Raw genomic sequence first — 14824 nt, forward strand, 5'->3', positions numbered from 1 at the left:
CCAGGATGCCCGCTGTCCATCTCTCCAGCCCTAACACCCCGCCTGCCCCAGGATGCCCGCTGTCCATCTCTCCAGCCCCTAACGCCCCGCCTGCCCCAGGATGCCCGCTGTCCATCTCTCCAGCCCTAACACCCCGCCTGCCCCAGGATGCCCGCTGTCCATCTCTCCAGCCCTAACACCCCCCCTGCCCCAGGATGCCCGCTGTCCATCTCTCCAGCCCCTAACACCCCGCCTGCCCCAGGATGCCCGCTGTCCATCTCTCCAGCCCTAACACCCCGCCTGCCCCAGGATGCCCGCTGTCCATCTCTCCAGCCCCTAACGCCCCGCCTGCCCCAGGATGCCCGCTGTCCATCTCTCCAGCCCCTAACGCCCCGCCTGCCCCAGGATGCCCGCTGTCCATCTCTCCAGCCCTAACACCCCGCCTGCCCCAGGATGCCCGCTGTCCATCTCTCCAGCCCTAACACCCCGCCTGCCCCAGGATGCCCGCTGTCCATCTCTCCAGCCCCTAACGCCCCGCCTGCCCCAGGATGCCCGCTGTCCATCTCTCCAGCCCTAACACCCCGCCTGCCCCAGGATGCCCGCTGTCCATCTCTCCAGCCCTAACACCCCCCCTGCCCCAGGATGCCCGCTGTCCATCTCTCCAGCCCCTAACACCCCGCCTGCCCCAGGATGCCCGCTGTCCATCTCTCCAGCCCTAACACCCCGCCTGCCCCAGGATGCCCGCTGTCCATCTCTCCAGCCCCTAACGCCCCGCCTGCCCCAGGATGCCCGCTGTCCATCTCTCCAGCCCCTAACGCCCCGCCTGCCCCAGGATGCCCGCTGTCCATCTCTCCAGCCCTAACACCCCGCCTGCCCCAGGATGCCCGCTGTCCATCTCTCCAGCCCTAACGCCCCGCCTGCCCCAGGATGCCCGCTGTCCATCTCTCCAGCCCCTAACACCCCGCCTGCCCCAGGATGCCCGCTGTCCATCTCTCCAGCCCCTAACGCCCCGCCTGCCCCAGGATGCCCGCTGTCCATCTCTCTAGCCCTAACACCCCACCTGCCCCAGGATGCCCGCTGTCCATCTCTCCAGCCCTAACACCCCGCCTGCCCCAGGATGCCCGCTGTCCATCTCTCCAGCCCTAACACCCCCCCCCGCCCCAGGATGCCCGCTGTCCATCTCTCCAGCCCTAACACCCCCCCTGCCCCAGGATGCCCGCTGTCCATCTCTCCAGCCCTAACACCCTGCCTGCCCCAGGATGCCCGCTGTCCATCTCTCCAGCCCTAACACCCCCCCTGCCCCAGGAATGCCTGTGTCTGAGACATTGGCTGCCTTAGTGCACTCTTATTGCATGACCGTCTCTTATTCTGGATTTTTCTGGTTTTTACATTGTGTGGCTAGAACAGCCTTTGCATATATTTCATTCTCTGAAGTTACAAACAGGAGAAAAAGTGGAGCAAAAGCTACAGATGTGCTGTCAACACCATTGAAGACAATCGTTTTTACTGTTTTTATAGGACGTTTCCCACGGCTCTCTCACAGTGGTGTACTTTGCCTATTTGAGGATGAGCGGCTTAGCAAACACATGATCACAAGCTCAAAGTGCTTAACTGTGCTCTGCTTACATAAATTGCTTAAGGCATTATCGTAGCTGCCTCTCTGTAGCATTAATACCAATATAAGCCCTGTCCTCCCTATATTCCTGTCCCAGTTCCTAAAGCATCTTTTTTCTTCTCTCCAAGCCATCTCTGCCTTTTAATGCCCAAAACTACCATGCCTGGCATATCTCCCAATGCTTCGAAAGCCTTGCAGGCTACCTGTCTCCAGTCAGTCTCCCCTTAATCTACTAAGCTTACTGTCACCAGCTCAATTCCTAAAATACTTCGATTTTACAAATTCACTCTCACAAAAAAATTTTTTTCTTTAAGTATAAAAATTAAAACTCCTTTAGGTTTCAGATTTAGTTTTATTTTATGTATTATGGGTGTTCTGCCTGCATATGTGTTTGTGCACGCTGTGCATGCAGTGCCTGTGATGGCCAGAAGAGGGCGTGGGATCCCTTAGGAACTGAGTCACAGACTACACAGCTGACAAATGGGTGTCGGGAACTGAACCCAGGTCCTCTGAAAGTGCTCCTAAGCCCTGGGCCATCTCTCCAGCCTACTCCTAGTACTAAGTAACAGAAATTACTGTTTGGGGGTCATGACCCTGAATCCTTACAAATGCACCCACACCCATTTCAACACGCTGAGGCAGAAAAACCTTAGCAGTCCCACTTTCAAACAAAAGAGTGGAAAACGACAACAGCAGCACCCTGGCGGTGAGAGCAGCGCTGGGGGCGGGCGGCACGCACCAGCGCCTGGCTGACGTTCCCTCCGGTGGCCAGGGACTTGAAGTGGCTGCTGTTGTAGACCAGCTGGACTTCCGAGATCTCCATTGTCTCCAGTTCTTCCTGTGTCTGCCGATCAATGACATGCAACTTCTCCACGCTGTCTAACAGCACAACTGTGCGCGAGTTTATCCACTGCAACCCAAGCACAAGGCAAAAATCAAAGTAGGGACCGCTGCAAACCTTTCATGAACCGAACAGGGCTCAGCCACTCAGAACGGGACGCCGAGGCCCTTACCACAGCTAGTGACTTAAATAGCAGCAGAGTCACGATAGGAGCAGCTCTGTGATGGCCCAGAGAAAGCAGCACTAAGTGCCTCAGCCAGGTGACTTTCAGTCATAGAAGGAGGGCTGACTAAGAACTCACATACACTGCAGAATGCTGGGTCTGTTACAAGGTTTTTTTTGAAAGGCATGTTTGCGCAAATGACCTTATTACAACAACAAACTTATTTCAACTTTTTATATTAGTGAAACAAAACAACAACTTAAATCTCACAAACCTAGACAGTCAGAGGATAATGTATACTTGAAAAGACCAGCTGACACATCCAGCCTCACCACCACTACTGGACTCCTGGACTCTCTGGTGGCGGACAGCCATTGGTGGACTAGCTGGACCATGACCTGTAAGCCACCCTATTAAATCCCTTTAAATATACATAGATATATATATCAGTTCCTCTCGAGAACCCTGCCTAACTCACCGAGCGCTCGAGTGCACCTGCATTTTAATTACAATTCATTGCATGATGTCTAGTGTGGAATTTTCCGATTGTCCTAACCATGCTGGTCCTCACAAAGCTGTAGATCCTGGAGCACTTTGGCTTTTGTCTTGTTGGATTAGAGATGTGTGGGTGGTGGTCTGAATGAGAACGGCCCCCATAGGCTCATATACCTGACTGCTTGGTCCTCATTGGTGGAGCTGCTTGGGAAGGACTAGGAGGTGTGGCCTCGTTGGAGGAGGCGTGTCACTGGGGATGGGCTTTGAGGTTTCAAAAGATTACACCATTTGCAGTTAGTTCTCTCTCTGCCTCCAATTTGTGGATGAGATGTGAACTCTCAGCTCTGGCTCCAGCACCACGCCTGCCTGCCTGACTGCCGCCATGTTTCCTACCACGATGGTCACAGACGCACTTTCTAAAACTGTGAGCCCTTAATAAATGTTTTCTTCTATAAGTTCCCTTGGTCATAACGATTTGTCAAAGCAGTAGAAAGGTAACTACGACAGGACATTCAACCTGTATTTCTAAATGAATAGAGTATGAGTGAGTTTACAGGAACAGTATGTGCCAGGCATGGTGGTACACTGTGACAGTATGTGCCAGGCGTGGCGGTACACTGTGACAGTATGCGCCAGGCATGGCGGTACACTGTGACAGTATGCGTCAGGCATGGTGGTACACTCTGACAGTATACACTAGGCATGGCGGTACACCTTGACAGTATGCGCCAGGCATGGTGGCGCACTCTGACAGACAGTAAGTGCCAGGCATAGTGGTACACTCTGACAGACAGTATGCACCGGGCATGGTGGTACACTCTGACAGACAGTAAGTGCCAGGCATGGTGGTACACTCTGACAGACAGTATGCACCGGGCATGGTGGTATACTCTGACAGATGAGAAGTTGAAACAAGAGGAATATCTGAGCCCAGAAGTTCTGGGCCAACCAAAGAAACGTAGGAAGACTTGGCTGAAAATGTAACGTGCAACTAAGTTTATGTATCATGTATTATTTCTTAAAATATGACTATTCTAACAATATCATAAAATATTATGTATTATTGAATTGAAGGGAAATTTTTTCAGTCTTTTTACTGGATAATTGAACCAATAAATTATAATTAAAGCCAGCTATATTCATGATATATACAATGTTTCACAGAACAACAGCTATTAGATGCTAAAACCAGTAATGATAAATATCTAGAAACATAAAACATACTATTCTCAAAATTAACCCACTAGTGAAAAAGAAAACATAAAACCCGATACAGAAAGAAGTCTCATTTTTTTAAACCAAGGCACCCTGGGGACTGAGAGTTAAGGTAGAAAGAAAATTTGGTGACATTTTTAGTCACAAAGAAACAAGGCTAAATCTTTTAAGAGAAGCTCTAAAGTACAACCATGCGCATACACAAGCAGCGTACGCACTGAAGACTCCTGAGATCTGAACCCGACTCCCCTTCAAGGCATTAAGACCCTCAAGAAAGCCCCACGTTCCCTGCTGGTGCTCGGCAATAAGGACGTGGCATCACACCAAAGTCAGGCTCCGTGCCATGGCACTGCAGGTTGGGGGTGTGTGTGTTAGCATGTGCACTTTATACATGAACAATGGCCCTGGTGGAAGCCTTAATATGCCAGGGACTCGGGAAAACTGCATGAAATAAACAGGGACATGGTTTACGTCACTCACGGTAAAGTTGATCAGATCGTAGTACAGGTGAAGGTGCTTTTGCTTGGTTACGTGTATTGCGCCCGATTCGTCTCTCTTAACCTGAGGATGAAAGTGGAAACAGCCTGGATATCAAGTATTATTGGAAAGAATTTTTTTAAAAATAATTTGTATCCCACCTAGAGTATGGGTCTCATTCAGTACAGAGAAACCAAAAACACTGATAGAGAAATCATATGTAAGTGAAAAGCCTCAACTGCTGTGTGGTCTCCACTTGAGAGGAGCGTGGAGACAGCTCCACCTGGCACCCGAGGAGCTTGTCTTCACGTCAGCCTGCGCTGTCTTGCGCACCGGCAGCAGTGTGACAGATGTCCTTCTTCTGGGTCTCAGTTGCTTCCCTCCCCTCTGCTCCCATCTCTCTCCGTGTTGTCCGTGTACGGTGCCCTCTTCACTGTGTCACGTGCCCATGAACACATGAGCTCTGGCCACAGCTGTAACCATGTCGCTTACTTCTGGGGTTCCCAACTGTGGCACCATGCTGCGCTTTACATGCTATAGGTACAAAGTGCCTCATACACTGGGGAGGTGGGTGCCAGCACCTCCTACTCCCAAAGGTTTTCTACAGTCCTCCCCATACAAACTCTACCCCGACCTTGTCCCCAACCTATTTAATTCTCCCTCCCTTTCTAGCATGTCCCATTGCTCATTTTTACAGATCTGCTTTCTTCTTTTGCTCTCAATCACATTCCTGGTTTCTTTTGCCTTCCAAATGAAAAGACGCCCCTCAGTTTGCTTCTCAGACACAGTTCAGCCACACTCCTCCCTTGCAGCCGGGCACTGTGGTCACGTGGCTTTGCTCTGCCTGAGACGCAGTTCTTTCTAGAGCTCTGCCGTGGAGCTTCCCCTGCTGATAGGACACCTGACTAGGACCTGGCTCGCTGTGCCTGGTGCATGAGTCTGCAGCCTTCCATCAGTGGCCATCCTCTACCTCTGCATACCTCAGAACTGCCGCGGCCCTCAGCCCCGTCCCCTCCCTTCCACATGCCTTGACAGAACCGCCTTTCCTGCCGCCTTTTCTTTCTCCTCCGCCTTTCATTGAGTGCTCAGGAAAACCATGTGTTGTGGTTTAGTTAAGTCTCCAGCAAAGAGCTATGTGATAAAGACAAAGATGTGTGGCCTGTGACATCGCTTGGGGAGGGGATGGGCGGGGCGGGGCCGGGTGGGGTCGGGTGGGAGGTGGCATCTTCAAAAGATAGTGCTTCCGGAATGGAAGCTGGGTCACTGTAGATGTGCCTGCTCATGCGCTCACGCTTGCTCCCTCCCTCTCTCTCCTTCCCTCCATCCCTCCCCCCCTCTCTGTGTGTAGCCACCATGAGGTAGGTAACTTTGCCCTACTACATGCACTCACTATGATGCAGCACCTTCCCTCAGGCCAATTGATCCACGAACCAAAACCTCTGAGACGTGAGCCCAAATGACCGTTACCTCAATGGCTGCAGCACTGGGCTGCACAAGGGCTAACGTGAGTGTTCTCTAGTCTTCTGCCCTTCTGCCCGCTCTGTCCTGAAACCCTCATCTGCTCTTCGCCCTGCTGTCTGCTCACCAGCATCAAATCAACGCTTAACACCCGAGGGTCCCACTTTCATTTCTAACTCAGCGTGCCGGAATCTGAGGCTTTTTCTGAATATTTTCTGACTCCACCATACAGAGGTGTGAGGCCTGTGACTCGTGCCTTTTGGTGCCTAGACGCTGCATGATGAGAGGCTTGCCTTTCTCCTAAAACGCATTTGCTACGGGCACTGCACTAGCTTTAGTACAAGCTCACAACCTCCTATCTTTGATAATCTATTATTTGTGCTACTTCTAGACTGATCTTAAAATGGCATTTTAATTACACCTCTACCACTTTATTTATCTAGAGACCTATAGCATCTCCTCCTGTTGCCAATCCAAGCCAATCATACTTAGATCAGGGATGCCCCATCAAGAATTGTCAAACTTTTCTGTAAACGGTGATCCGGTAAGTATTTTAGCTTCTGTGGACCACACGGTCTGTCAGGCCTACTTAACTCCAGCACTGCAGCGAGAGAGCAATCATGCAGAACATGGTACTGAGCATGTGCTGCTGCCTATAGTCCCAGCACGTAGAAGTAAAGGCAGGAGATGCAGGGGTCAGAGGCCAGCCTTAGCTACAGTGTGAATTTGAGACCAGCTTGAAGCATATGAGAGTTTGTCTCAAAAAACATAATTAATTAAAATATAAATAAATGCACATTGCTATATTGCACTAAAATAGGCCACTGGGGATATCTGGTTCATGGGCCATAAGTTCCCCCCGCTCTAAATCCACCCCATAGATTTAATTTCACACTCTCCCGAAGACCAACTCTGCAAACGTTTACCAACCACCCTGCACTCCTTACACAGGAGAGTCAGCAGCTAGACTCCCCTTCAGCTTAGTGAGGAAGACATTGGGCAAGCATTTACGCCTGCTCACTGTTCGGACTGCCCTGAGGAGAGCAGAGCAGGGTCAGGGAGGTAGAGAAGGCCGTGCTGACCATGAGCAGGGCAAGAAGAAGAGAGCGCACAGCTTTGCTGACAGGCTCTGAGTGAGCAGAGGGGCTTCCTGGGGAGCCACGCCAAGTCTAGGACAAGCTCCCGTGTGGTTTACACCGGGGAGGCCAAAAGGCACACAGTGAAGACAGTGGGGACAGAGAGGCTACAGAACACCGTGACAGCATGGCTAAAGGGGGCAAAAGACCCTGGAAGTTTTCTGGCCAGAGAAGTGAGGTGCACAGTGGTGTACATGCCCCACTGAGAACCCAGTGTGACTACACAGACACACGCTTTACTCTGTGACGAAGTTCACTGCCTTCCTCCTCCGAGCCACAAAAGCCTACGCTCCTCTCTGGACAGCCCAATTCTGTGAGCTGTCATTAACTACTTAATTCTCCTCAAACAGCTCAGCACTTCAGCTGCTCTCTCCGGCAGCAACTCTGGCTTTGCCCTTCAAACAACACATCAGCTGTGTAAAAGAATGTCTTAAACTCCCTTCGTTGGCTTCCTGTGCTAATGGCACTTGCTCTCTAACAAGTAAATACACAGACATGTGTAGACTGCATTACTACAGGCATGTTCTCAATCATGTGCACACAATTCCCACATACAGACAAACCACTACTTATTAGCTGAAGGAGGAGGAGCCAAGAAATAAACCACAAAGACGAAGGAGCCAAGAGAGTTCAAGGTTTTTCCATTTTTCACGTTAAAGCTTTAAATGCAAATTAAACAAGCTACACACTCTCTCTCCAAAGGCTATGACAGTGACATGGGTTGTTTCCTTTGTATTGTTTTTTGGGTTTGGTTTTTTTTTTTTGGACACAACATTAAATTACTAGCAAATCTGTAGGAAGAAGTAATTTTATGAAGATTTACAACAGATTCCCCCATCACACCATGGCTTACCAGGAGAAAATGAACCATATCTCCTCTGCAGAAGGCAAGCATCGGGTTCACACAGTTACTCACTGCCACGAAGTGCCAGGCCAGCAACGGAACACTGGAAGGATCCATCTAAGTAAAAGAAAAGAAGGGAAAATATTCATCACAGATGACAACCAGAAGAACAAAGTTTTTTAAAAAATCTGTTTAAAAAAACAGTATCTGACTATCTTTTTGCTAAAACCCTGCCTGAATTCCAACAAACCTTCTAATGAGCAGGGGCTGGTGGGAAGTGTCAGGGGGTGTCTGGGTTGGTGATCAGGATTTCAATCTTGGCTGGGGTTGGGTCACAGTACATGCATTCTGTCCAACAAATATAACTCAAGGTTTGAGTATTTATTGTATATAAATTTATACCAACAAAACCTAAACAAATATGAAATCCTAGCTATTTATATACATGCTGAATGCCCAAGGCAGAAGGTTCTGGTTTCTGTATTTTACTCTGAAATCTATGAAAAAAAAACCTAAAATTTCTTGATTGGTAGAAAGCTGGATAGATACGCATATATGTAATAAAGGCAATATAGCAAAATGGTAATTGTAGAATTCAGATGGCAAGAATACTAGTATTTCATTAAAATTCTTTCAGCATCTCTACTTGAAAATGTTTATGAATGAAAACATCAATAAAACATACAAAAAGAGGCAAACATCATGATAAAAGACTCAGCGAGTCAACGAAGCTAACCTAAAGAATGTTAATGATAATCTCTACCAGTCTGCCACCTGGAAGGACAGACCTGCTTCTCTCAGTGCCAAGATACAGCAGTACATCAACAAAGAAACCAGAGTCGTCTCCCTCGGCATCTGGGCGGCTGCACTCTCCCACGGCTGTGGTGTTTAGCATGAGAATTGCACTCCCACCCCAGGCTCATAGATTTGACTGCTTGGTCCACAGTTGGTGGAACTGTTGGGGAAGGATTAGGAGGTGTGGCCTTGTTGGAGGACATATGTCACTGGAGGAGGGTTTAGAGGTTTTAAACCCTCATGTCAGACCCAGTCGCTGTCTCTGTCTCTGTCTCTGTCTCTGTCTGTCTGTCTGTCTGTCTGTCTGTCTGTCTGTCTCTCTCTCTCTCTCTCTCTCTCTCTCTCTCTCTCTCTCTGCCCCCAGCACCCACTACCTTGCCCCTTCTCCACCTCCAACTTATAGATCAGATGTAAAAATCTCACCTATTACTTCAGCACTATGCCTGCCTGCCTTTGGCCACACTTCCCACCATGATGGTCATGGACTACTCTCATACTGTAAGCAAGCCCCCAATTAAATGTTTTCTTTTGTAAGTTTCCTTGGGCATGGTGTCTAATTTAAGCCAATGGCATCTCATCAATGTCCTTCCAAAGAAGATGCCAACTCTCAGGCCAGGTGTTGGCACATGCCTTTAATCCCAGCACTCAGGTGGCAGAGGCAGGCGGATCACTGTGAGTTTGAGGCCAGCCTGGTCTACAAAGTGAGTCCAGGACAGCCAAGACTACACAGAGAAACCCTGTCTTGAAAAACTGAAAAAAAAAAAAAGATGCCAACTCTCTTACAAACAATATCAAAAGCAAAAGAAAAGGGAAATATAACCTGTGTACATTCCCCCACGTACTTTATTTTTCCCCCATGTACTTTAAATTATCTCTTGAACATTTAACAATCCTATATAAATGCTAAGTAAACAAGTGCTGTGCTGCCTCATTTAGAAAATAATGACAAGAAACATGTCTTTACATGTTCAGCATAAAAGTAAACTCCTCTGATTATGACGTGTGGCTGGTCAGACGCACAGATGCAAAACCCCATAAAAACCACCTGTACTTTCTGAAGCAGCAAATACCAGAGACAGAAACCAAGAAGAGCAGTGTGGTGCCAACTCATATCAGCTTTACAGCGGGTGTGCTCGCTCTTGGTGTCGAGGCAGCAGTGAGTAGCCCTGCCTCAGCACGGCCGTCCCACAGTGAGCTTAGGCACTGCGGCAGGGCCGCACTGTGGCAAGGCTGTACTCTCTACACAGCTTGCCCATCAGTGTCACAGCCAGTGACCTCCAAAGGGCAGGGAGTGGAGCTAAGAAACTGCCTGAATGAAGGCAGGTGTGCCAGGGCAGCAATACACAGGTTAACACCAGAAGAAAGGCTTAAAACCCTGAGGACACCAAGGACAACCTAGCATGACCCCGAAATACCACTTTAGCCTGCTTGGCTTTCTTAAGTCAGTGCGCTCGGGAGCCCTTTCCATTCCACAGCTAGAGTTTTGGACAACTGCATGGAATCTACCCTGCAGATCACTCCCTCCATCTTCCTGACTTCCTCCCTCCTTTTGCCAACAAAACAGAGTCATGCTCACCCGTCCATAGGGAAAAGTCATCCATACTTTCAGGGATGGTTTCAACCCAATCACCAATATCTACAGGAGAAAACATACATTATTTTCAGTATTTACCTTGCAGCTATCAAACTGTGTTCAACGTCTCTAAAAGCTCAGAGCTCTGTCTTCTAAGCACACCTACCTTTGTTAAAGATGCCATGGCCAGTAGTGAGAACTGTGTGATGGGATGGTCTTTCAGCTCGGGCTTGGAATGCAGGGGTTCAATGCAGCAGACTTCACCCTTGGAGCCACTGAACAGACACCGAGATTCACATGTTCTCACGCCCATCACTCTCCTGAACACAGAAGACATTCACAAGCAACTTAGAGATCATCCAAGGCGTTCACCTCCGCCCTGATCGACTGCAGCCATCCCCAGCTACACGGCCCACGCGAGCAGGACGGACCTGCCGCTCTTGTATCAACATCACTCCACCAACTTCCTCTGCATGAAAATGAAACCGGAACTCTTCACCCATGTCTTAATTCCGTAAGCTCTGCCTGTTGCCTTCATCCCTCTCCTACTGCTGTCACCCCTGGCACCCCTACCTGCCTATCTCCTGGCCTTGTGTTGGGACAACTGGCTACGTGGGGCATTTCGTCTAGATTTTTCATTTGCTGACTCACTGACCACTCAGCTCTTTCTTCTCAAAAGTTACCTCCAACAAAATCCTTCCTGAGTTATATTAAAGTGTTTGTAAACACAATGGTCTATCTCTTCCCACCATTCAAATCTACCTAGTTGACAATTACCTCTTCGTTTGTACCTGTCTCCCTATGCTCACCCTAACTATTCTGTTAAAAGTCAGGGTCTCGCCTGGCTCTGAACTCTAACTCTGGTGTCTAGACAAATGCCTGTACGTAAGAGATGCTCAGTAAATATTAGTCAGGTAAATGGGTCATACTGACTCAGCAATTACTCTGTGCCCAGTAGTTAAGAAACTATGAAAAATGTAAAAAAACAAATATAGACATTAACCTTGAGAATCCACAATATATATCATACACTGTAGTCTATACTTTTTAACCCTCGCTCCACAGATACTCTTCCAGGTTGTTAGACTTTTGCTGCTATTCAACAAGTCAAACAGGGCAAGAAAACCCTTTTTGCACCTAGCCATTACGATCTTAACCAAGTGGCTTGGAGCCTGGTCTAAAATCAGTGCACTACCCAGAACCGCTTCTAGCCTGACAGCACAGAAGAGTCTCCCGGGGCGCTGCAGTCTAGAATCCCAACTCAGACCTGAGAGACAGCCGCGGAGACCAGGCTTAGACCCCCACGTGTCCCACGAGCTCCCCAGGTAACTGGAGCACTGCCAGAACCTATTTGCAAACACCTGGACTTTGCAGAGCTCTCTATGTTCAATGTCAAACCAATAAACAGCTAGTCTTTGCATTTTTCAACAAATGTCCATTAGTTTCTTACTTAAACGTTAGTTCAAAAACAGAGCCTCCACTGTCGTTGCAAATGGCAAGAGTTGGGTCATCTGTGAACTAAACAGAGAAGGAGTTTACTTTCTTATACATTTTTAAACAACCAAACAAGTGTTAAGTAGCTGGGGGGGTGGGGTGGGGGGGTGAATTACAAATTTTAAAAACAAAATACACACTTAGCACCTGAAATAACCGAGTTTAGGTTCATCACAAAATTGTCCTTACTTCCAATAATATGAACTTGGTATCTCTAAACAACTGAATCTTTCCAAAAGCAAAACAGGGTAGCAAGATGTCCCAGAGGGCCACGGCGTCCATCACCAGGCCTGATGACAAGAGTTCTATCCCTGGGAGTCCCACAAGTTGTCCCCTGAGTTCTAGAAGCTGAGGGTAACACATGGCCCTCCCCACAACATACACACACAATAAAAAAATTTTTTTAAGTAAAACAAGCCAGGTGCAGTGGTGCACGCCTGTAATTCCAGCACTTGGGGAGGCAGAGGCAGCTGGATTGATGTGAGTTCGAGGACAGCCTGTCTCGAAACAAACAAACAAAAACCCAAATAAACAAAAAAGTAAAACAACCTTTCATCAGGATAAAAGGAAAAAAACTAACTTCAATTGCTAAAAACCCTGCTGTTCTTGCGTTGGTCGTTATATTGAGTTTTTATTAAGCGGGCAGGACCATGTAGATACACGGACATGGGTGACTTTTTACTGAAGACATACACGGTAAGATTCTCGGGGTCTTCGGGAAATAAACTTGTTTGAGGAAGTGTTCTGAGAAGCTAAGGAGTAGTTACTTTGCCTACAATAAACGCTTCCCAAAAGAGTCTCCCTGGCCATTTTAAAAGTATATCTGAATGATTGTAAGCTAACTCGCAAAGCTCAGAATAATGGCTTTCACAATGAGACAGTCCTAAGGTGAGGCGTGTTATGGTAAATGCTACCCCGTGCAAAAGGAAAGGATGTAATTTGTATCGTTTACAGGGACTTGCCTCCCAAAGCCTGAAGGTTAGTGAATCACTCTGAATGGGCCACTTTTACTCAGACAGAGATAGCTGAGATACAGGAGGCGGCTGTGCAACACTCCTCTATCCCACACACCAGCATAACAAAGAAGGCCCCATCCTTGCTCTCAAAGCCCAGAAGAGCAGCTGCCAAGGGCAGAAGCACGTGTCTGTGGATGTGTGTGAGATGTCCAGTCCAGAGCAGGAAAAGAAAGAGAACTCATGTTTCTGTTTCATTTTTCCTTTCTGTGTGTGTACTTTTTAAACCGGTACAGTAGCACGTTTGTAGAATTATGCATGTATACTAATACATAGGGTCCAAGCTTGGAGCTGAGCTAGTTGCTCAAAGGCAAGTAGACGTTAGTCCTCGGCTCCTTAACACTGATGAACGGGCATCTCTCTCTCTCTGATGCCAGAGTCTGCAAACCCTACTTTCAAACCATTCCCCAACAACACAGCTCCTGGAGCTGCGCTTTAATCTCAGCCGTGTCCTTCTCTTTTCTCCTATGCCTTTAAATCTTCTGTTTCTTATTGTCTCATCCAGCAACTTCTTTTTTTTTCTCCCCCTACAAAAAGACTAGTTATTACTTCAAGCAAACATTTATTGAGCAGTTACTACAGGCAAAACACAGAAATAAAGGACGAATGGATTCTGATTTCAAAGATCTTAATCCATTAAGAGAGATAAAACACACACAGACAACAATAACATTAGAAGTTGGCACGCGCTGTAGAAAAAGAGGTTGAGCTAAATCAGCTTCACGCACCAAGCGGAGAGACTCTAACTCGCCCTCGCTGTTTCCAGCGTTCCTAAGTGCTTCAGTGCTGCTCTGTCACAGGAGGCTTTTTGTAACTAACCTAGATGCAGATCTATAAACTCCAGATGCCACAGGCTTTAAAAAGCATGTGTGTGGATAGGAGAGCTGCATAGCTAAGCAACCAAGTATGCGCATGATTAAATCTAGAAGAGCTGATTTTAGAGTCCCCTTGATATAGTCCTTTACCTTTTACGCTTCTGAACATGGGCTTGCCAGCACGAAAAGGCGGCCTTCACGTGAGCTATAAATGAAGCCTGTTACCTAAGTCAGTTTTATGTGTTTCAGGCCTGAGAGTAAAAAACCAACAGTGCGGCCTTAATGCTTTCCCTTTAGAGGCCTGAAAGAAAATAAACCAAATGATTCACTTCTAAATATAATCCAAGGCCTGGCTCTTCCACAGTTGGTGCCTCCAGCCTCAGGCACCTCCCAACAATGGGCAGCCATACACCCCTCGGCAATAAAATCTTGGCCAACTGAACAAGGTAAAGAGACCGTTTAAAAACTCCATATGAGTTTTTAGCAGGGCATGGCTTCCCTGCTGCCAAGCTTCCACTATGGGATCAAATCAAGTTGGCGTTTTTGCCGCTTACTGCTAGGCTTCAGTTAAGCCTGAGGCTGAGTGTGTTCATTCGAGCCCATCTCTGGTTTTTAACTTGAGAAAATATCTCACTGGATTCACTGAATAATATTCGACTTTGTGTTAAATAAATTAGGGGTTTCTGGTTCTCAAATCTTTAATGTGGCTATAGAGGCACAGCAATAAAGAGGGCTAACACTAGGGGGAGGAGAAGCTGTCACCTTGATGTGCAGGATGGCTGTCCCCGGAGGATGGGCATCTGTTATTGATCTGAGAAGCTTTCCACTGGCCAAGTCCCACATGGTGATCTGTAAGACAAGCAAGGGCTTTAAAAACAAATGTATTGCTCTTTGGATGTACACAGCCTGCC

General features: G+C 47.8%; 1 protein-coding gene across 2 annotated transcripts in view; it reads right to left on the bottom strand.

Moving 5' to 3' along the window:
• VPS8 (VPS8 subunit of CORVET complex) overlaps window positions 1–14824 on the bottom strand; it is a 215049-nt gene that overhangs the window by 159312 nt on the left and 40913 nt on the right. For both annotated transcript variants that reach the window (XM_084801736.1, XM_084801735.1), the window contains 7 exons: window positions 14676–14762; window positions 12042–12109; window positions 10758–10911; window positions 10595–10654; window positions 8233–8340; window positions 4789–4869; window positions 2334–2504 (listed from right to left, as the gene is read on the bottom strand). In XM_084801736.1, coding sequence (XP_084657862.1) covers window positions 2334–2504; window positions 4789–4869; window positions 8233–8340; window positions 10595–10654; window positions 10758–10911; window positions 12042–12109; window positions 14676–14762 — 729 coding nt within the window. The remainder of the gene's footprint in view (window positions 1–2333; window positions 2505–4788; window positions 4870–8232; window positions 8341–10594; window positions 10655–10757; window positions 10912–12041; window positions 12110–14675; window positions 14763–14824) is intronic.

Source organism: Acomys minous, assembly GCF_964271855.1.
Source record: "Acomys minous genome assembly, chromosome: 11".
NCBI classification, from domain to species: domain Eukaryota; kingdom Metazoa; phylum Chordata; class Mammalia; order Rodentia; family Muridae; genus Acomys; species Acomys minous.